This window comes from Apteryx mantelli, chromosome 9 (genome assembly GCF_036417845.1).
Source record: "Apteryx mantelli isolate bAptMan1 chromosome 9, bAptMan1.hap1, whole genome shotgun sequence".
NCBI classification, from domain to species: domain Eukaryota; kingdom Metazoa; phylum Chordata; class Aves; order Apterygiformes; family Apterygidae; genus Apteryx; species Apteryx mantelli.
The window spans coordinates 9,998,025-10,020,632 of NC_089986.1; the positions used below are offsets into that span (position 1 = coordinate 9,998,025).

General features: G+C 37.0%; 1 protein-coding gene across 3 annotated transcripts in view; it reads left to right on the forward strand.

Moving 5' to 3' along the window:
- Positions 1-22,608, forward strand: part of FXR1 (FMR1 autosomal homolog 1) — a 39,815-nt gene that overhangs the window by 10,556 nt on the left and 6,651 nt on the right. For all 3 annotated transcript variants that reach the window (XM_067301650.1, XM_067301649.1, XM_067301651.1), the window contains exons 2-12: positions 1,047-1,099; positions 4,911-5,004; positions 6,289-6,360; positions 7,447-7,595; positions 8,249-8,342; positions 9,422-9,538; positions 9,636-9,806; positions 16,313-16,391; positions 18,963-19,072; positions 20,100-20,186; positions 21,067-21,274. In XM_067301650.1, coding sequence (XP_067157751.1) covers positions 1,047-1,099; positions 4,911-5,004; positions 6,289-6,360; positions 7,447-7,595; positions 8,249-8,342; positions 9,422-9,538; positions 9,636-9,806; positions 16,313-16,391; positions 18,963-19,072; positions 20,100-20,186; positions 21,067-21,274 — 1,234 coding nt within the window. The remainder of the gene's footprint in view (positions 1-1,046; positions 1,100-4,910; positions 5,005-6,288; positions 6,361-7,446; positions 7,596-8,248; positions 8,343-9,421; positions 9,539-9,635; positions 9,807-16,312; positions 16,392-18,962; positions 19,073-20,099; positions 20,187-21,066; positions 21,275-22,608) is intronic.

Here is a 22,608-nt window from a genome sequence, read left to right on the forward strand (position 1 = left end):
TGATATGCTCCTGGTGCTCAGTTGCCAGTTCATTCAAGGGATATAACCCATTCGGCGTATTTCCTGGAACTTCTATTAATGTAACTGTAGAACTCTTACTCCTTTAAAACTACAGGCTCCTTCTTGATCTCTTGTGCTTGAGCAAATACCACACTACAAAGAAAGCAGAAGTAGTTAGTACAGTTTTTATTGTCCCTTTGTATGCTATTTTTGCATCAGTCCTGCCTTCCTGAAACAAGAAGTGCAAAAATTTCATTTCTGCATGGATGCTTAAATACAGATGCATCTATCAGGTTGTTGCTTGTCATTAGGTTTTTGATATAATCACTGCCCCCTTAAGAAATCCTTTGTTTTTCCAAAAAAAAGAAGGGAAAGTGGGATTTTTTCCTTAGTTGCTCCTGGGAAGATAATAATCTGTGACAGCAAAATAATTTTAAATACTGTGTTCTTTGTCTTTCCATGAGGTCCTGCAGGTCATTTGGCCTCATGTTGTCCCCGCTTTGGTATATAAAAGGTGATACAGCGACTTAGCTATATAGCAGAGTGGTCTAGCTGCCCATATTGCCAACTTCTATCCAAGTTTGCTGTTGGAGCATTCTGAAGGAAAGTTGTTTAGGGTTCAGTTTTGTTTTGAGAAGAACATCTGTAAGAACAAATAGTGCTACTTGCTGCTATTTAACATTGTATTATGAGTTGAACTAATTGTCCTGGGCCTGGATCTCTCTCATTTTGTTCCTGTAAAACAGTTGTGTATATCTGTGGATAAAACAATGAACTGCAGAAGTGAGTTTTCAGTTGTAAATATGGTGAAGTCTGATTTGTCTAGTCATTTGAAGCAATTCACATGCAATGTATTTCTTAGAGTAACCAAGTAAGGATATTAGCAGCTTTATGCAAGCAGGGGGATTGTGTCTTGGAAATTTCCTAAGTTGGAATCACAATTTTGGTAATGTTCTGCATTTCAGTTTAGTTTCAGGCTAAACTGCATTTGCTGCTGTGTTTTGATTTTTGCATACATTCTTCTAACAAAAATGTTTTTGTTTTAGGGATTTATCAAAGATGTTCATGAGGATTCACTCACAGTTGTATTTGAAAACAAGTAAGTATTTTATAGAAAAAATAATCATTTGAGGGTATCTTTTTTGTTTTGACCTTAAGTGGAAGTGTTTTTCATTAGAAGGGTCTAATTTTAGAAATACAGGCTCCCTATTGTATCCACTCTCTCCAGAAGCTGCTTTCTTGAATAGCTATTGTATCAGGAATTGACATCAGTTACTGCTATTGATATTCCTTTACACTTTTCTCTGATATCTTTAGTAGTGCCCATAAATGTGACAGCCAAGTTTTGTTTAAAAGAAAAAAAAAATGGCAGGTGCCTGATGTTCTTATCTGGCACCTGAAGCAAAGAAAGATGAAAATCATTGAAGTACTTAATTTAATTAAGCAATTCTATATTTATCTAACTTGGGGAATGCTGTTCAGTGTCCTCAGCCAGAGAGAAACAGATAAGCATCCTAACCATGAGTGATTTTTTTTTCCACTATTTTTAAATATCATAGATTTATTACTTATTTATTTCCCAAAAGCTTAATTTTTGAGTTGAAAAGGGTAGAGACCTGTAATGGCTAGAGAAACTATTGTCCATGTGGCCTTCTAAATTTAGTGCATAAACACAGCAGTACTACTAGAGACCTGTGGTGACAAGTCTAAGATAATCCAAGGGAGGGTAAAATACAAATGAATATTTACTTTTGGAAGTATTGTTCAACATTCAGACTGATAACACCATGGTTTGCCTGAGAGATTCCAGGGGTAACTTAACATACTCTGGGATCCACATTCTCTTTCCTTTCAGTTGCTAAGTAGAGATCCTAAAATTCTGTCAACTCTTGATGTGAAAATAGTTACTAGAGTCTGCCAACACCAACCTTTAGATTAGTCTGAGCCTTTCTCCAAGAAAAATTGATGGGTAGTAAAGGTAATCTTAGTGATTTTGTGTGTGTGTGTCTATAAACAATATTATATAATCCTAGGGTGTATGTGTGGATATGCATGTCTGCATATATGTGTGTGTGTGTATATATATGTGTAAAAAAGAAATCCTAAGGAGAGTAAAGAAATAATCCTAGGGATTACCCAGTAAAATCCAGTCTTTGTTTCTTTCTAGGCTGTTTTCTAGCCATTCTTTTTAATGAAAAATGGTTAGAAAATTAAGTGGCAACCATAATTTGTCCAAACAGTGGGGTGGTTGTGGAAGCTGTTTCTGCCTCCTGTGTTTTCATAGTCTCAAAAACAGACAGAAAAACCCCCAAAACAACCAGAAAACCAGATGGGGTCCTTCATCCTGTCCTTCATCTGAGGACATGTGACAAATCTTCAGTTTCACATTCAACATCCATGTTCCTGTTCTTTAGGCTAGAGGCTTTTTGCCTTCAAGGCATATACTTCTGCATCGCAGTCCAAGTAAGCGAAAGGAAGTGCCTGTGGTTCACACCAGGGGTCTAATTGCTGGCAGATATTTCTACTGCTTAGTATCCATGTCAGTGATATGTTCTATAAAATGTCTGATGGCAGCAGCCGTATTTGAAACAGGGTGGGTTACTACATAGGTATTGAGTGGGTTTTTTTGACCAAAGGCAGGTTTTTTCAGGAAGTATGTACCATTCTAGTCAATTCCTGTGATGTAAATCTGATAAATTACTATCTTTCTCGGTGAGTTAAATTCATAAGGGCTTTACTAGAATCAAAACTGGCAATAGTGTAGTGTCCCAAGTGCATCATTCTGTTCTGATAGTGATCAGCTTTAGCAAAGTAAACAAGTCTGCTGTGCTTGTGGCTGTCTACATTGTCAGTTTGCATTTCTGCTATTGTTAACCAGTCTTCACCTACAGCTATTGTAAAGTTCCCCAAATTGGTGTGCTAGCACAGACTGGTAATGATACAGTTTTGTGGCCCTGACAGTAGCTAGTCTGTGGGCGGATAGCCTTCATTTTTACTGAGTGACATTTTTGGAATTAAGTAGTTAGAGAATGAATACAGAAGGTTCAGGAACTGGAAACTTTTATTGCGTATTACTGAAAATTAGATGTTGAGGTGCAGCTTCACGTAGGCCTATTGGAATTTCAAGTAGCCAGATTGGAAGAAAGACTTTTTTTGCTTGCGTGTGGTTTCTTAACTCTTGTCATTTGTGCTGACATTTGGGATAATCCTTCTGCCTGTTAGGCGTCAGTCCTATCTGATCTTCTCAGTATGTATTTTATAGCTAGTCACAAGTTATCTATCTTTGAGATTTCATCAATGAAATACTCCAGTTTTGGACTCCTTGCCATCAAAATTTGGATGCTTCCTATCCTGAAAACTGAGCCGCCTCTACTCTTCCACTGTTTTAACAAAAAATACCAATATCAAAATACCATCTTGTAGATGATAGCATTAAGTCTCTATTGGCCCCTCTACTTCTGGTGAATGGACTTCCTTCAAGTGATTAGATATAGAAATAAAACTGGCTTACAGCAATTTCAAGCAGATTTTGCTGAAAATAAAAGGTCTCTTCAAATCATAGCATCTCATTATGGGCAGTTTATAATTTAGAAGTTTTGTGTACGCTCCCATTTGCTAGATTCTTTAACAAGTCACAGTTGAAATTCTCGTGAGAACTTCAATCAGCTCAGTTGAGCTTGCAGCAGTTTGCATCCTGTTGTTCAGTTATGATTATTACACTCATACTGATTCAAAACTCAAGTTTTATATACTCTGTCATTTAGGGACTTCATTTTGTCCTGAAGTCTTGCTATTTGTCATTGTATTGTGAAAGTGATAACACTGAGTTTAGTGACCATTATAGTTACAACAAAGGCAAATGAATTGCAAGTGATTTTTCCTAGCCCTCTTTCCATCATTTTTCATAAATAGAAAGAGATTTAAATACCACTTTATGACCAGAATAGCTTTCAACTTCAACAAAAGTTATTCATAATCTTCATGTTTTTTGTTTTTTGAAGTTCCACTGTAGTCAGAAGAAAAATCAAGTGTATATTATGACAATGACTAGAGCAAAACTGTATGGATGATACCTCGCATCTTGATTAAGTTAAGCAAAGTAGTTGTAAGCTGTTTTTTCAGAGAAAACATATAAATGTATTCATCTTGCAGAAAGTAGCAGAAGTGCCCTTTGTGCTTGTCACTGAGACTTTTCCACTAGCTTAGGCTGCTATGCCTGCGTGTTTTAGAAATAAGTAAAACAATTGCTTGTGCTTGTACCTAATGTGAACCTTTTGATTAAGACGTCAAAAGGTATGTTTTGAACTGAATCTTTTTGCCAGACAGTTGCTGAGGAGCAGTAAAAAGTTTCTAGGCAGAAATGCAAACTTTTGTTAAGGATCAGAGTCAGATTTGCCTGGAATACTTAAAACACCTGCTGTAAGCAGTTGAAATGTTAGGCATATGGTGAATAAATGGTTGAGCTCCATGGCTGGACTGCAAAGATAGATTTATATCTGTATAAAGACTTTGACTTGAATGGTTGGAAATTCTTTCAAGTATATCATGTAATAATCCTCTTGCTGAGAGTTTATGAAAGCAATTGAGAGGAACACAGTCGTTTTTAATTTCTTGAAGTTAATTAAAAACATCATTCTGTCATTAAATACCTTTTCAGATTTTACTTTTATTGTCTTGACAGGGTTTTTTGTTCCTTTGCTTATAAGGTTTATTTTCCAGCACTGAAGAAACAGACTTGATTATATGGAAGGAGTGAGATTTAACTAAACTCAAAGTTCTAAAAATAAGATTCTGTAGGAAAACAACAGGAAAATTTGTTGTTGTCCCCTCCTCCCAATTCTTTTCATCATAAGCTTAGGGAGACTTAGGTAGACTCATGAAATAATGTGTAATGTCTGTTCAACTTTCAGTTGGCAGCCAGAGCGCCAGGTACCCTTTAATGAAGTCAGATTACCGCCACCACCTGATATCAAGAAAGAAATAGGTGAAGGAGATGAAGTGGAGGTGAGTTTATTCAGATGTTTCCTTTCCTGGTGAAGTGTCCCATTACAGAACCAATTGTCCGTTCAGGGCAGTGGTGATGATTGTAGGTGCATTAACAAAGTGAAGATTTAAAACAGAAAATGTGTCTAGTAGTGGGTTTATTAGGCCAATGGCTCAAACTGAGAATTGACATTGAAAGCTGATGTCAGTAACTAAATAAAAAAAAGTATTTATTTTCTGCTAGTATTTTGAAAGACAGCAGCTTTTGCTTTTAACAGAACTTTTTGTGAAGTTTCAGTTTTTTCACAGAAAATTACTAACGGAATCTTTTTACAACCTAATATTTAAAAATGCTGAGAACTTTTCAGAATTAAAATGTGGAAATTTCCAGTTTTGACCTGGAATGTAACTGTCAGAAATGTTTTGATGTATTTAAAAAAGCTCTTCTAATGACTTGATTTTTAACCCTGATTAAGTATCTGATAGGAAAATATCATTAGGATATTGTGTGAATTAGCATTTTACAGAGAAGCAGTGTTAATTAGAAATTATACATTAAGCTGGGAAATTAAAAGGTACCTGTTCTGTCCCCAGTTTATTATAGTATCTTTAGTAATTCCCAAACATTAACTTCCTGCATTTGACTTATCCTTAAAATGCATGATAAATTTAAGATACCATTGTAATTTTAAGCCAGCAATCTAAGTCATGCAAATGACTTTGGCATGTCTTTCTGCAGGAATGTGTAAGGAGTGATTGAAGCTTACAGAAGCTAAGGAAAAACTGAAACTTTCACAAATAATTTGTTCTATATCTGACCTTGCATTAACTTTGTGGTTTTTGTTAAATAGGGAAGATGCAGTCAGTCATATGACAACTTGGTTCATTTCAGTAGTCCTAGGTCCATTAAGTAAGCCAAAGACGAAATGGAAACTTTAGTTGTAAGCTTCCTACTATGTAGGAACTTAGGGTATTAAGACAATGTTTGAATTTACTGAGGAATTGGCACTGAATAAATATTTGGGCTAAGTTATATGTCTCTCTAAATACTTCTAATGTATTGTCAATAAAGCAGGCAATGGAAATCTCATAATCCTTGTTGTGCAAAATAATGAAAATCTATGCAAGAAGCACATCAGACTGGATAGCTATCATTTTATACAAGGATAGTTTTGCCTTATAGTGTACTATTTTGCTTTTTGAAAATTTGAAAAGAAGTTGGGGTATTCTTCCCTTACTATTCATCCAAGCAATTGAATTATGCATGTATGTATTTTAAATGTATTTTACTGCTTTTCCATTCAGGTTTATTCTAGAGCAAATGACCAAGAACCTTGTGGCTGGTGGCTGGCAAAAGTTCGGATGATGAAAGGAGAGGTGAATTATTTTTAAAACTTGCTGCTTTTATGCTGTTATGTGTAATATGGCAAACATGTAAGGTTCTTGTGGTGGAAGAATTTTGAGTAAAGTACAGTCAGTACAAAAACATAACAAATCTGAATTCAAAATTGAAATCATTTTGGAATGACCTTTGTTGCATTACACAACTGAGGGTGACTACTTAACTTGTCTTTCAGTATGCTTCAGAGCAGCCTTATATGATTAGGGAGATATATAAACCAAATTTAAAACTTATAATTGGGAAATAGTATGTGGAAAAGTATGTCACAACTTTAGTGATATACCTGTTTCTGATACTTGAGTAAATTTTGTCTGTGTTGACAAAAATGGATATCTCTTTTGGGGGAGGAAGAAGAAAAAGTACCACTGCATTCCTGAATTGCACACAGGTAGGAGGGAGGCTAGAAGGCAGCTGTATAAGGAAGTTGTATCCCTAGCCAAACCTCAAGGATACTGTGCATGCAAGCTTCTAGTTATTTATGTATGTTGGAAGGAAGAGTAGGAGGACATTCTTGGTAGCTCTTGTACCTTCCCAGTCTTCTTTCCTCCTTAAATTGAGATAGCGTGTATCAGAAAGACTGAATTTTTATTTTCCTTTTCACCTTGCACCCAACAGTTTGCCCATTAAGTCAGTGGATTTCCCATTTTTTGTTACTGTTACAAAGCAGATATTTCTATGAAGAATGAGTTATATTTGCTTCTTTATCAAGTATTTCTTTAGAAAAATTATGAGCTTCAGTCAACATTTTGAATTCTGTAACCTCAGTTGAGTTGCTAAAGTAGGTATTGGAGAGGAGTGGGCAAGGCAAAAATCACTTGAACATGCTTTTGGGGGGATTGAAATTGTGCTGATACAGTGCCCTGACTTCACTGAGGTATCAGATAGGTACTGAACTATGCCCAGGCTCATTCATGTGGAGTTGTAGCATTATGTCAACTTCGATTTATGCCTTAGTCTGTATGTTCATGTTTTGTACTTTTTTGGTGGTGGTAATGTTACTGTGTTTTTGTCGTTCTTAATTGAAGTTGTCAATTTAATTTAAAAAATAATTTCTTCCATAGTTCTATGTCATTGAATATGCTGCTTGTGATGCCACTTACAATGAAATTGTCACTTATGAACGACTCCGACCTGTGAATCAAAATAAAACTGTCAAAAAGAACACCTTCTTTAAGTGCACGGTGGATGTTCCTGAAGATCTGAGAGATGCGTGAGTAGCTCTGAACACTTCAATGTAGTTATTCCTCATTTCATTACCTACATTTATGGCGTGTATCCTACCCCATGTTTTCTCAAGAATATTCTTTCAAATATAATTGTAAATAACATGAACAGCAGTACTTCAAAATGCTGAAGCAGTAGTTTCTCGTCTGTTTTTCCTGACAGCCTGATATCCCTATATTTTGCAAATACACATTCAGTCTATTTATGTAAGATGAGGAATTTAAGGAAGTGTATTTAAAAAAAGCTAACTTATATTTTAGAAGCCAATTTACAGCACCATTAAGAATCTTAGGGATGCCTATGGCACCTGTGGCTGGTTTAGAAACTACTGACTGGGATCTTTGCTGAACTGTTGGGGTGAGACATAAAAAGTGGATGCTGAGCTGGGAGCTTCATGTCTTGCTGTAAACATGTACAGCTGGCGCACTCATAGTGGGTCTCTGGTGCTGAGAGGTGCTTATTAACTGCTAACATACAGACTACAAAGAAAAAAGTTATGACCATGTAAGGGGATGGGGAATTTTGCAATTTCTGAACTTTCTTTGCCATAAAATACTGAAATGTTCTTGGTTCTGATCATGATGCTGTATGGTCTGTATGCAGCTTGCTGAAATAACGCTTAACCATTTATCTCCTTAGGTGTGCTAATGAAAATGCACATAAAGATTTCAAGAAAGCTGTAGGAGCATGTCGAATTTTTTATCATGCTGAAACTGGTCAACTAATAATACTGGTGAGTAATCTATTACTGTGTAAATTTTGCATGGATTTTCAGTATACTGTTTATGGGATGTATACAGCCATCTTTATATTTGCATGGAAAATCATTTAACTTGCCAAGCTATGTAAATTGTGAGAGCTTGAATATAAGTTGATGTCTAAAATACATCTTTGGGGGTAGGCCTTTTGAAGGGACTGTAAATATACATACAGCCTAAATTTAGGAGCAACCTCTAGTCTCTGTTTTTATAATAATATTTGCCTTTCATAACCGAGTGTAGTTCCAGAACTGATTTGTGCAGATTGCTCAAAGCTGGAGTTTTCTGGAGCAGTAGATTGCACCTGTGCTGTATTACACTCTGCCCTTCAGCCTGCAGCTGGGTTTCCCCAGCAAGGAGATCTATGTCAATTCACTTATGTTGAAACCTAGGTGTGAACTGGCAGGCAGATTGTGTGGGTGACCAGGGAGCTGAGAGCCTGAATCAAAAGGAGGAGTGAACTAGCTGGGTCTTAGAGGGACCGAGGTAGCTTTTTGCAAAAATAGCTTGGTTGTCCTTTTCAAAGGTAAGATGGCTTTACCAAGCAAAGGAATGCATAGCCAATTAGGGAATTGTTCACTTAGATTCTTCTGTGGCTGTTTTGTCTTATTGCATAGACTTTTCCCAGCATTAGTTTCTCTTCACAGTTCTGGTTATTTAATATTAAATTATCCACTTGAATATGACTCTCCAGACTTGGATTTTCCCTGCTTATTTCTTTCTCTCCCACTGATACAATGAAAGGCATGTATGCATATGGTAAAACGATAGTTAGTTAGTCCTGGGAACATCATGGGGAAAGAGTTAATGTGTAGATCCAGTAGCAGAAATAAAATGTGTGTAAAATATGTTGTGAATGAGAAAAGAAAATTGCTAGTTTGCAACGTAGTGCTGAATTTTTCATACTGTGTTTTGAGGAAGATTAATGTTCATGTGAGTTCCTGAAATTTAGATCATCTAAACTAAATTGTAAACAGGAATAGGTTCTTGATTTTATCCTTTCAGTGTGGATTGTCTTGAAAATGAAACTTCATGTCCTTTTTGTCTTGCGTAGTCTGCCAGTGAAGCAACAGTGAAGAGAGTGAATATATTGAGTGACATGCATTTGCGCAGCATTCGTACCAAACTTATGCTCATGTCAAGAAATGAAGAAGCTACAAAACACTTAGAAGTAAGCCATAACTTGGAATTTGTTGCTTGAGAGTGAGCACATAACTGAACTTTACATGGAGTGCATGTGGATGAGCCTTATTTTGTTTTCCCTTCAGTGCACAAAACAGCTTGCTGCAGCATTTCATGAGGAATTTGTAGTCAGAGAAGATTTAATGGGACTTGCTATAGGAACACATGGCAGTAACATACAACAAGCTCGAAAAGTTCCAGGAGTTACCGCAATTGAACTTGAGGAAGATACTGGTACTTTCAGAATCTATGGAGAGGTAAGGGGGAAACTTTGTATGACCCTAATAAGCATTTCACTGTTTTTCCTGTAGAGGGGAGAACTGCCTAGAGCTAAGAACTGGAAATAGCAGAGTTCTTTTGAGTGTTCATATGCGTATTCATGCTGTGGGAGCTTGTTCTACATGTACTTGATGTAAGAGACTTTATTGCAGTGGTGTTGTCCATAAGATGTATTCTGTCCTAAGCAGTCCCTGTGCTGATGCATGAATTCAAGGTTAACTGCACATCTTGTCCCTCCTGAGGGAACGTTCATTTGCTGTGGTCTTACTTGATTACAGTTTTCCTTCAGAGTTCCTCTGCTGTCCTTTGATCCCTTTTTTTATTTCTAGTTCATTTGTCTTTTTGCTGTGTGATAGTTGGTCCTCCTCTGAACTAGCCAAGTAAGTTAAGACACATATCTCCTAATCCTTTTATTTTGGAAAATTAATGCTGGCTTGGGCAAAATAATGCTGGCTTGCTCCAAATTGGATTGCATTTGTGTGACTCTTACGACAGCACTTACCTTTATTTGATATGCTTTAAGATTCACGAGAACCTTAAAATGGGGCCTTCTCTTTGAACCAAAAGTATGGTCTATCCAGGAGCTAAAAGAGTAGTGATGCAAGATGCTACTTTCACTGGGGCCCTGTCAGAGCATTCCTCGAGGAATTTTATCCCATGGTACCAACTCTACAGGAGCCACTAACACCCAAATCTCTAGTGTTAGCACTTCTAGAAATCCTTGGTCATCTACTATTTCAAGATTCTGTGGTTTTGAATTATTCTCCATCCTTGTCAGGGTTATGACTTTTTAGCACCAAAGTGGAGAGCTACATCTTGGCTGTGATGCAAGAGTCGGATGAAGTTGATATGGTTGAGAGGAGGGCAAACTTACATTCAATAAATGTTTTTTTTCCCAGAGCTCTTCAATTAGGAGGTAGGAACCAATTTTGTTTCAGGTGTTCTGGGAGCTGAAATCCTTATCCTCTTGCTGGAAAGAAGCTTGCTCCACTGTTCTCATCACAAACAAAGGAGTCCCAGTAGATGAGTCTGTACCTATTCTTGGTGGCAGAATAGTGTTTCTTTCCCTGAAGGTAGGGAGGATTAGCAAGGGGGATCAGTTTAACTGTTATCATGACCCTTTAATACTCTCATAATGAGTTACTCCTGGTTCACTGATGTACGTACTTCTGTGCTCCTCAGTATATCTGTGAGGTTCTATGTCCCTGTCTGGGGAACCTTCAACACTTCTAGGCCATCAGGGCGATGGACTACAGATCGTTCTTGACTTAGTACTACCAGTTAAGTTTTGTCCTACAGTTTCTGATGAAGAATCTGAAATGTTTAAGCGCAGTAGGATATCCAGCCTATTCCAATCTTGAGCTCTTTAACTATGAATGGTATGGAAGGGTTGTGACAGCCTCTTGTATCACTAGCCACTTACATCTGCAGGAGCAATTATAAGTACCAGATGCCCCCTAAATAAAAATTCCTTTACACATCTCCAGCTTTGTCCTTTCTGGAAGTGATCGCTGCTTCTGAAAAAGCCAGGCAGTCTAAAAATGTTCCATGTGACAAGGACGTAAAGCATCCAGGTATATTTGCCTATTCTTTTTTTGCCACTTTTCAGCTGAAGTTGGCAAGCAACCAGGCCCTAATGGCTAACAGCACTGGCAGACAATTTCAGGTCCAGAGATGTGTGGGGGCAGTGATCCAGTGTCCTTGACACTGTAGTCAGGGTCTGAAGATCTCCCATGATTATATTTTGGATACAAGCAATGTATCCATGTTGATCAGGGATTTTTGGACAAAGGCAAGGAGGCAAATTTTGAAGAATGCTGGAAAGCTATAAGATTAGGAGGAAGTTAAGTTGTATGAGACACTGTTTGTGGGTGTGTGGCTTTTTCATTGTTGTTTGTTTGTTTCCTTGCCTGGCCAAGACGACTTTGATTCCAGACCTTCCTCTTTTGATACTTGTTATGGAACTGCTTGCTCGTGATGCTTGTTATGGAGACCATGGGATCCTGAATTTCAGAGCTTGGACACTGAGTGGCTCTCTATACTCTTGAAATCCTGTTCTTCCCCAGTGAGGGAGAGCCTCATCGGAAACTACAGTAAAGTTCCTGTTAGACCTGTTTACCTGGCAAAATGCATTGCATTCTTATGCAGCTAGTAATGCTTGAGCTTCTTTCCTATTACCCAATTCTGTAAGACACTTATCTGTTACGATAACCATTCTTTTGAATAGAAAGATAGCAAGATGCTGTCTTTTTCAGGAGATTGTTCCCCCCTGTTTTTTTTTTTTCCTTTGGAGAACAGGAAGTTCTTTAGGACCATTCCAGGTATTTTCATGAACTAAGTTCTGTTTAAACTGGGAGATTGTTTTAAACCTTGCATCATAATGAAAAAAGCACTGTTGCCTGACATGACTTAGAAGGGCTCTGCCATTATCTTCATGGGACTAGACTTTTCAAATGATTCCCGGAGGTAGCTGTTTCCATTCAAGGAGGTCTAAGGTGCTACCATGACTATGCTGAGACTTTCAAAACCTTTTCTCAAGCAACTGTTACAAGACTCCTGAGACGGATCTGCCACTTGTAATAGGAGTGCAGTCCACCAGTTCCACTAGATCTACAGTGGTGTCTGTGTTAAGGAACACTTTCCCTAAAATCTGCAGCCAGGCAGTTCTTATTTCAGATTCTCAGGTACAGCTGTTCTGCTGCAAAGGCAGTAGGAATAATGTTGGGTTTAGAAAAAATCCTGCATTTAATCTTTGTGTTAAAGACAGCCCAAGTAACCTGGAGATATCTGGATTGTACGGGGTACTACTTGGAGTTACCAAAGCATGAATGGGTGTATAGACTGTCATTCAAAGGTAGAAAGATAGTAACTATTAACTGGATTTCTTACGAATGGTTTACCCATGTGCACGCTCACTCCCTATTTAAAATCACTTTTCTTTTCCTTTTCTGAATTACTGTTTGAGAGGAACTTGAGGATACTTTGCCCAGACCACCTTGTGTTTTGTTGGGATGAGAATGAGTCATACAGGTTGTACTTGCACAAAAGTTTTGAGTGCTTATGGCAAAGTTTAGATATGCGTATGGGTGCGTTGGAGAACACCAGTTCCTGGCAATTGTTTGTTTTATACTTCCCATTAACTGGCTGCTTATGTGGAAGCAGTCACTTTTTCATCTTTCTTTCCCTGTGAAAGACCAAGTAATAAACATACCTATGAGGCAGGACATTGTGAACTCTGTAATTATGTCCTATTAGTAGAGTTCATTGAAGGTGAAAATTCCTATTGCGTTGATGTCTGTTTGCATCATTTTAGGTGTTACTTTTGTGTGCAGCATAGCCTCTGCTGCCTGCAACCACTTTCTGTTCTTTTTTTTTCCCATGCTTTATTGCTTGTTTCATCATTTTGAAATCCAAATCGCTCATGTTTCCCTTACTAGCATTTTGACCTCCGCCAGAAGTAGAGACTTGTAAATTTTTTTGTTCTTTTAGGACTTTCCTAGTTTAACTGAAAGTGCCAGGAGCTAGAGATGTTGGGTTGTTGTTGTTGTAGTTGTTGTTGTTGTTGTTGTGTTTCCCCTAAAAGATGACAGATGAAAGGGGCTGAGGCATTAGTGTAAAAAGGAAACTGCTCAAAAACATCTGTTATTACCTACTAGATGTTCATACTCATGCCTTAATAATTCTACAGTTCTGCTGTTTCTAGTTTGAGACTGTTTCTTGTTTCATTATCTGTAAAACCCCAATTAACAGAATTTTTTGTCATTTGATAATAAAGCTATAAAAGAGCATTTGTAGGAGTTCTGCCCACCAACCAATAACATTGCCCTGTCCTGGAAAATATGCTGGAAATTGGCCAGAAACCAATATTCTGGAAGAAAAGATGTCATGGTTGTCACGTCAGTTATGAAATGGAGATGATACATGATGAGGACAGATTCCTTAGTACAATACCCTATTTTTTTAGTTAAAATAACTGTGTGGGGCACATTGTTCTTTATAATGACATATTTGCCCTCTCTCTACTGTACGCTCCTCCTTAATAGATGTATTTAAGTGTGTATATATATAAATATTTAGCTTTATAAAGAGTATAAATGTTAATATTAGAATATAGGGCAGTGATCATGAACTGTGGCTGAGGAGTGCTTTGTGGGTGGTTTTGTTTGCTCTTTCCCTTCACCCTTCCCAACAGTGAAGTTGCTGTGAAGTCCCTGGTCTTGTTCTTGTTATGGGCTCTTACTTTTTTTTCCCCTCTAGGAAACAGAAATAATACAGAGATATTTATCTTAGCTGTTACTACAAGTCGGATTACTGAAGAGATGGTATATAACTCATTGCTAGTAATACCAAGCAATACTCAGTTTTACTGCTGATGCTACCACAGCCTCTGCAGTACTAGTCATGTGCCCTGCTTTATGCTACGCTGTGTGACCCAGCTGGGGTCACGCTGCGTTCTGCCTCTGCTTCCCCTCAGAACAGGAGTGGTGCTACATGTGCAGTCTGTCGGCTCCAGTAGAAAGGAAGAAAACAAGAGGCAGGCCTCTCATCCCTTGTCATCCCTTAGCTGGCAGTGGTCCTTCTTCTTTCCAACAAAATCCTGAAGAAATGAGTTACTGTGCATATGGGCTGGAAAGCAGGGAGAACATGCAGGAGTAGGAGAGATGAAGGGGGTTTCAATGTTACCTTGGATATAACCCATCGTGGGTTAAAATCCTGTAGGGGTCAGATTGCCATCTTCTCAACAGGGTGGGTTTGAGATTCCAGCAGTCAGTCTTCACTGGTGGGGACCAGTGAGATTGAAGGAGAAGGATCTTACCTGCATGCACGCTTCTGAAATCTTAGTGTAATCCTGTGTTCAAAAGTTTAGTAACTGTATGGAACTCTGTTGCACTGTGAGACCTTTGCGTCTGTCACAGTATTGGTTTTTTTTCGTGAAAGATTCAAATGGTAGCTTCCATTACCAGGTTTGAGGATTGCCGGGTCACCACAGTCTTGTGCAGCATTTTCTTTTTCCCTGGATATATATCTTTTGCTGGCAATAGAGAGTAGAAGTGACATATGGCAGCCCAAGGTTAATCCTGTATTGAATTGGTCCTTCTGTAGCTATGACCATATAGCTCAGGTTACACTAGCATAATTTGCTTGCAGTTACAGGAGAGAGTCCCAGCCTATGTCTTAAGTTTGCCCGAAGGTGCTTACTATTCAGACTTCCTTTACTGTTAAGCACAAGGTGCTATTGGGGAGAAACAGAAAACCTCCCATGTGTAGCGAGTGCTTAGCAAGCTTGAACTGTGTATGTACACTCGTATACCCTCGTGCAGAGTTACTGCTCTTTGAGACCTCAGATTGTATGACTGCCTCCAAATGCTCCTTCTGTAGAGTACAGTACGCTGAATTTAGCCTCCCAGTAGCCTTTGCGCAACAAATGCCTTTTCTGACGACGTAAAGTGGGTTCTGTGGTGAACAAGTCTTGTAAACATGTACGCTCAGAAACAGAGATGAGTGAGTAATTTTGTCAGCTTGGCAGTGTGCATTTATTTACTCGCTGAGGAATAATGTGTATTTGCAACAGTGTTTGATATTAAGACTTCAATGCAAAATTGATCTATCTACTGTAACAAATGTCTTGTAATTGATTTTTGTGTTTTTGTTTCTATTTTCTTGAAAACTGAGTAGGAGAACAGAAGCTTCAAAAGAGGAGAGAACAACTTGTAACAGCTGTCTTATTTAGGCTGTTCTGAAAAAGCAGTAATTTTTCTCCCAGGAAGGATTGTAAAGCCAGTCATTGCTTACAGTGAGCCTGTAAATTCTGTGGAGAGATTGCCCTTCAGCCTTGGAAATGCCTTACCTTTATCATGTGACGTAATCTTCAGAGGCTGTCAAGAGGCACACAGATCTAAAATTCGTTCTCTCCTTCCTCATTGTGATCCCCTGAGAAATGTGGTGGTGTACTGAAACAACACTAAAAATTGTAAAATCAAATTCATGTTGCTGACAAAATAATCTAAGTGATAGCATGCATCAGCATGCTAATTAGCTTAATTGGCGTGTACTGGGAAGAACTGGATGCTTCCAAAGCCAGTGTTACTAGAGATTTTGGAGAAGAAAATATATTTAGGCAATTTTTTTCCTCCAATTAATGTCTACCAGAAACTGCTTCAAGATAGATCTGCAGGGTATTTTTAAGTCTGGGTTTTCTTGTGATAAGTTGCAGAGGATATTTTCAGTGTCTTAAAATAGCATGAAGAAGTTATTTTATTCATTACTCATGGTTTGCTTTGCCACTGAATTTTGTTTCTGTGCATTTCCTTGGTTATTTCTCTCTGTTTGTTTAGTTCTAAACTAGATGAATCTTGCCTCTATTCCTCTCTCTTTTTTTTCTTTAATAAGTTGTTGTTTGGAAGACTTGCAGTTGTTGGAACAGAGTTTTATTTCTAACATACTGAATTCACAAATAAACTCAATTTTTTTTATTCATTTCCAGACTGCTGATGCAGTAAAAAAGGCTAGAAGTTACTTGGAATTTGTGGAGGATTTTATTCAGGTTCCCAGAAATCTTGTTGGTATGTAATACTGCTAAAACTTGAAAATTTGGGGAAAGAGAGCCTCATCAGCACAACTGTGCAATATTTAATTTCTGCCTTCAAGCAGAAAGTGATTAATCTTTTAAAATTGTATGCATCAGGGGTTATTAAGAGACATTACATACATTATTGTTGATAACTTACTGTCAATTTTTATCCCATAAAATGGTTTAATTATAACACTTTCAGACTTGTACAATCTGATTTTAATGTTAAGATTAGAATTTCAGATTCTAGTAGAGCAAAAAAAAATTCTTATGCTAAATTAACTAGTTAGAAGTGCTAAAACCAACTGGTAAAATTTCTTATGAAAGTACTACATTTGAATAGCAAGAATGACGCAAAACAGTTCTGGTATCTTTGCCCCCTCCTGGGCTCAGACTGGTTAGATGTGTTGTTCAGATGGTGTTGAGCTGTTGTATAAATGAGCAGTACTGTGAGAGTCTCATCCTCAATCTAGAAATGGGCATTCTTCCATGTTACAGCTTTATGAAGGTCCAGTTTCCCAAAACGTACAAATACCTGTTAGGATAGGTTCTGTCTCATAAGCTGCTTAAAGATAGGGTTTACCTCTGTTTCCCCTTCTGGAGAAAAATGCATCTTTCCTCAGTTCAGTCTTCATAAGGCCCTTTTTCCATTTCATTACCTCGTTCTCCTTCTCTTACTTAGCCTGCTTGTTGTGCTCCGAGTCTGGCAGCTTCCTTCTCTACGTTACCTGCCCACAGGCAATGCAGGGATGAAGGGAGTGTTAGGAGTGCAGGTGTTGCACCTTATTCAGTTTGGATTATCCAAAGCAGAAATTAAAAACTTGGCTTTTACTTTCTATAGTTTTGGGCTTAGAGGTTGCTTATTACAGACTACATAATTTAAATAATTCATTTGCAAATCCCTAAAACTTAGACTTTCAAGGCGACTGAATTAAGGTATAGTATTTTTCTTTTTTTAATAGGACCTGTAAAAATTGCATATCTGATGCAACTTCATGATTCTCTCCTTGACCATATTTTAAACATTGTTTCAACCTATAGGGCTACTTAAAATTCTCAGTGGAGTAATTGTAAGTGTATACACAAGCAAATTTTTTCTGTAATCTCATTCAGCAAACATAGTTGAACCAAGGAACTCTGCAGTTAAATCTAATGTGTTTTACAACTAGATTTTTCTGTGGGTTTTGTATAGCATTCTGATTAATGTGAATATGCCTATATAGAAATCACAACACTAGTCATAGAAACATACCTAACTGAAAAATGGCCTAGAGTAGCTGTATGCTTCTATGAAACAATTATAGATATTAAATTTACAGTGAAAGCAACCATCTTGGCTAAATCTCCTACGGTCGTCCATGTAAACAGAAGAATATTTAGCTGCATTTTCTGATGACAGCCAAGTTAAACTTAAGCGTGGGGAGCGTTCATGGCTCAAGTGGAGGCTATCACATTATGCCCACTGCATTTCTCTCCGTACCAAGAGCGAAGAGTACCATCTGCTGAATCACCAGTTTGAGCTACTGAAGCTTCTCAGGGCTGGGGTCCTTTTCCCAAATATTGGTGAAACATCACCCGTGGAAAAATGGCTAAGCATATAAGCAGTGTGGTTTATTTTATTAGCTCTGACAAGACCACTGTATAAAATAAGATTGTAGACTTACAGCTGTAAGCATGTTCTTTTTTCTTAATAAACAAAGATCTTAGGAAAACAAGTTGCTAAGCTATTTGAGCGGTTGAGGGTAGAAAATAGAATTCTTAATGTTTTTTGCACTTTTTATCATATTAACATCTACTATAAAGAATGTTCTTTATGGAATATTGTCAAACTTCTGGCTGTTATGTCCTAATTTTTTGAATGTTCTACCTTCCTTTACTCATAATTTAAATATAAATGTTTTTAAGTGCAGATATATGTAGCTGGGATGAAGATATGTTTCCATATAACTTTAGATTTAGGAAATACTAAAGCTTTTTAAGAAGGATACAAATGAGTCACTCTGAGATTTAAATATATGGGTTCTGAAGAACCTTTTGTTTTAGACCCCACATATGATTTGAAAATAGATACTTGAAGGATAATATGGGGAAGATGTGTAATGTTTATGTTTGTACAGGCCAAATTAAATTTCAGAAACAAATTAAGTAGTTTCTGACTTCACTTTTTTTAAGAGGCCTTCAAGGGTACATTGTGTTGGCAGTTTAAGATTTCAGGAAGGCTTGAATTTTAACCCCTGACTTAACACTTGCGCTAATAACTTTAATTCTGGAATGAAATAAAAAATTCAAATTTCAAATAGGCATCTGCAGAACTTCCATGTCATTTTAATCTTAGTCTAGTTCTATTTGAAATTTGAGTGTAGTATTGATCGGTACTTGCCATGTATATGCATGCATGTATATAGTTTGAGTATCATACTGGAAGTTTTGGCCTAATTTTCTTACAGCACAGTGGGGGGTCAGGTTGCTGTTGCAATTATATTATACATAACTGAAAATATCAAGAGACCTAGTATGTTATTTTGCCCATTGGTTCAAAATTAACCATTCTTGCCCTCTGAAGGAAAAGTTATTGGAAAAAATGGAAAAGTGATTCAGGAGATTGTAGACAAGTCTGGAGTCGTGAGGGTGAGAATTGAAGGAGATAATGAAAATAAACTGCCCCGAGAAGATGTAAGTACTTTCTTCTTTCCTCCTATAGCAATATTTTGGACTTTTTTTCTGAAATCAGTAATGTTGCATTTTTTAACAAAAAGAAAACATAGTAAAATATGTGTAGAAAATGAAAATTTCTGTGGCGTGACTGGAATAAGATAAAATGCTAACTTAGGACATTGGAATGGGATCAGTGTTTCATCTTTGCATCATTATTCAGTTCATCTATAGGCATCTTGGTCTGCATGGCATTTTTTTTTTTCATGGCTAACATATAATGATGATGATGTCCATGTTACAAAAAGCACTAAATTGCTATTCATTGGGACCCCTGCCTAAAAATCTTTAGGAAGGACAGAAAACTAGCTGAGGTGTTTTAGGTGTCTGTGGGGTGTCATAGTGGGATGGAGCCATGTTTGTGGGTTGTTTAACAAAGTGAGCTTTATAACCTCTCTATGGATATAGAGAGACATCAATTCTTAAAGCCTTTTCAGACTGACATCTTCCAGTAAATTTTATATGAAACATAATTCAAGAAAGATTTTTAAAAAGAAATCTTGCATTTAGTAGCAAAAATTTTTTTCCTTCATGTACTGTAACTGCATAACTAATATGGGATTGATACTTTTAATATTTACATATTTTCAGAGTATGAAAACATAAGATGAAAATCATTTTCTTGTAAGGTTTAATTGACCTCTGGACACTTATTTTCTGGGGAATCTTTTGATGCCTCTATGCACCTGCTGTGATAGAAACCCATGCAGTGACTGTATTGTGTGTGAGATGTAGACAATATGCATCAAGTTATCTTGACTGCCAGAATAGGCTGCTGAGGCTTCTAGAGAGTCTTAGGACCTTAACATATAACATATGCCCTGCCCTCTCCCTGATTTATGAGCTGTTTCTAGTGCATCTTTGCAGACCAAGCTTCAGGCAGCGTCTTTGATTGTTACGCTCATTTATATAATTTGAACAGAACATTTACGTTGTTTTGATGATAATGCTCTTTCTGAAAATAAGATTTGGCATTTTGTTTCTATAGGGAATGGTACCATTTGTATTTGTTGGTACTAAAGAAAGCATTGGAAATGTCCAAGTTCTTTTAGAATACCACATTGCCTATCTAAAGGTAAGTGTTTAATTCTGAATTTTGGAAAAAAGAAGCTGTAGAGGAAACTTTTGCTGAAGTAGTGAGATTCTTAACTTCAGTGGAATTTGCAATTGTTAAACTGTTCATCTGTAAATCAGATGCTAAAGTTCAGTGCTTTGAACCCTCCCTTGCACATAGGTGTTGCATAGGCCTTTAATTACATGATTATGGTTACTTAGTACTGTTAGTGTTGAAATAATTGGACTATGAAGAGGGCTGTTTTATGTGACATTTTAGAAGTAGTATGCAATTTTTCTGTTCACGTTAGTGTTAGGTTGTTGTGAGGTTACTGCTTTGTTAGTGTAGGATGGAATATTTAATGGTAACACATTAACTGACTGTACATACATATGTATCTATACAACTTTGATACACTTTGACAGCTTCCAAGTAGGACAGTTTAGTAATTGGTAATGAGGCATGTGAAAATCTATTGTATATGTTTGAGTAAAAAGGCATGTAGCATTTTATTAAAACAATTATCCGTTAAAATCAGTTGGCTTTGTATGGAGTCATAATGTTGGTTTGACAGAAATAATGAATTTATTTGAGCAGTGCCGCTTTGTCAGTTGCTTTTCTTAGTTGACTTGAAAATGTGAGGCAAAACGTGGTTAAGAAAGGTAATAGTAATCTTAAAAACAGTTTTTCAGCATGATGATTTAAAAGAAGTTTTAGAGACTTCTTCAGAAACGTAGGTACTGCAGAATAATTCAATTCTGTTGTTTCCAGTCAACTTCAAGGTGGTGTTGATTCTCCTAAAGGGTTATTTTTTTGATGACTGGATGGATGATGCTACATTGTGTGGGGGGAAATGGTATTTCTTTATCAGCAATGCAATGTTTTTATTTTTTTTATGTAGGAGGTAGAACAACTAAGACTGGAGAGGCTTCAGATTGATGAACAGTTGCGTCAGATTGGTATGGGTTTCAGACCTTCCTCCACTAGAGTTCCTGAAAAAGAAAAGGGCTATACAACTGATGAGAGTACCCTCTCCTCAGTGCAAGGTTCCAGATCATATAGCGGAAGAGGGAGAGGTCGCAGAGGCCCCAGTTATACATCTGGTTACGGTGAGTTTTCTTGAATTGTAGAACAGCTATTGAGTTCTCAATATACTCTTGAATCCATAACTGTTTTTAGACTTCTTAATGCTCAACATAGTTGAGTGAAGGTAACGCTGAAAACTTAAAATGGCAATTTTATTTTCACTTAACTCGAATTAGGTTTACATTCTTGTTAAAATAAATTTTAAATTGAAAAAAATGAAATGAAAGCAACTGAACTCTAGTAAGATGTCCTTCAATGATAGTTATATCATACAAAGTTGAGAGCGTCTGTGTAAGAGCTACAGATACTCTCCAGGAGACATAAGTTAATAATAATAATAATCTGAATTCACATTTATCTGTTTTGGTTGAGGAGGAGAAAAAAAGATTGTTGTGGTCATAATCCCCTTACAAAGATATTTTTTTTTAAATTAAAATCATTTAAAACGGAAGCAGTACAAAGTTTTCTTGGAATTCTGTTTGTGTTTTGGTCAGGAACTAACTCTCTTGGTTTAAGATTTAGTGAAGTATTTTGATGACCTTTTAAATTAACAAGTAACTGCTGCTTAGTTCCTTAGAGATGGGAACATCAACTTTTCATTCAGCAGCAGCACCCCAAGTAAAGACAGTCTGCACTCACATGTAGAAATGTTTTACAAAATAAGATGAATAGGTGCTCTAGTAAATAGAGGGGAAAAAAAGAAAACCAAAACCTATTTACTGAATAGAATAAATTGCTCCTGTGCATATATAGCTCACTTTTGTTACAAAATCTGACCAGTGCTGCTTTTGAGTTGCTTAGTCTGTCGCTGATTGTAGCTTAAAGGATCGTGGCGTGGTTGTCAGGTGAATTCTGATGATAATTCTAATGTGTATTACTTTGCGTTTGACTAAACTGTAATGGATGTTCTTCAGTTTATTTATATACATACAGTGTGTGTACTTTCATTTGGAAATTTTTTTTCTTCCAAATGGAGAGAATTGCATGTCAGAACCATACAGGTGTAAATATCTTTATTCCAGAATACTTAGTTGGGAGAGTTTCTGAATGCTTAAAATAAATGGCAGGTGCTGGGATTTTTTAAGTGGTAAAAAGCTCTGTGGGGTTTGTTGCTCAGGAAGGATAGGGTATTATGTGCATAATTCAATGTATACAGTTAAAATGTTCAAGCAGCGTTAAAATAACTACAAGAGGTTGCTTAGCAACATCCATTAGCTATAAGGTGGCAAAATTGTCCTTGGGAATTTCACAGAAGTTGTCCAGAAACTGTATTAAATGTGTCCAGTATATACACAAAGATAGAAAATATTATTTAATCCTTGCTTTTTCTATGTACATAAATTACACAGTTTTATTT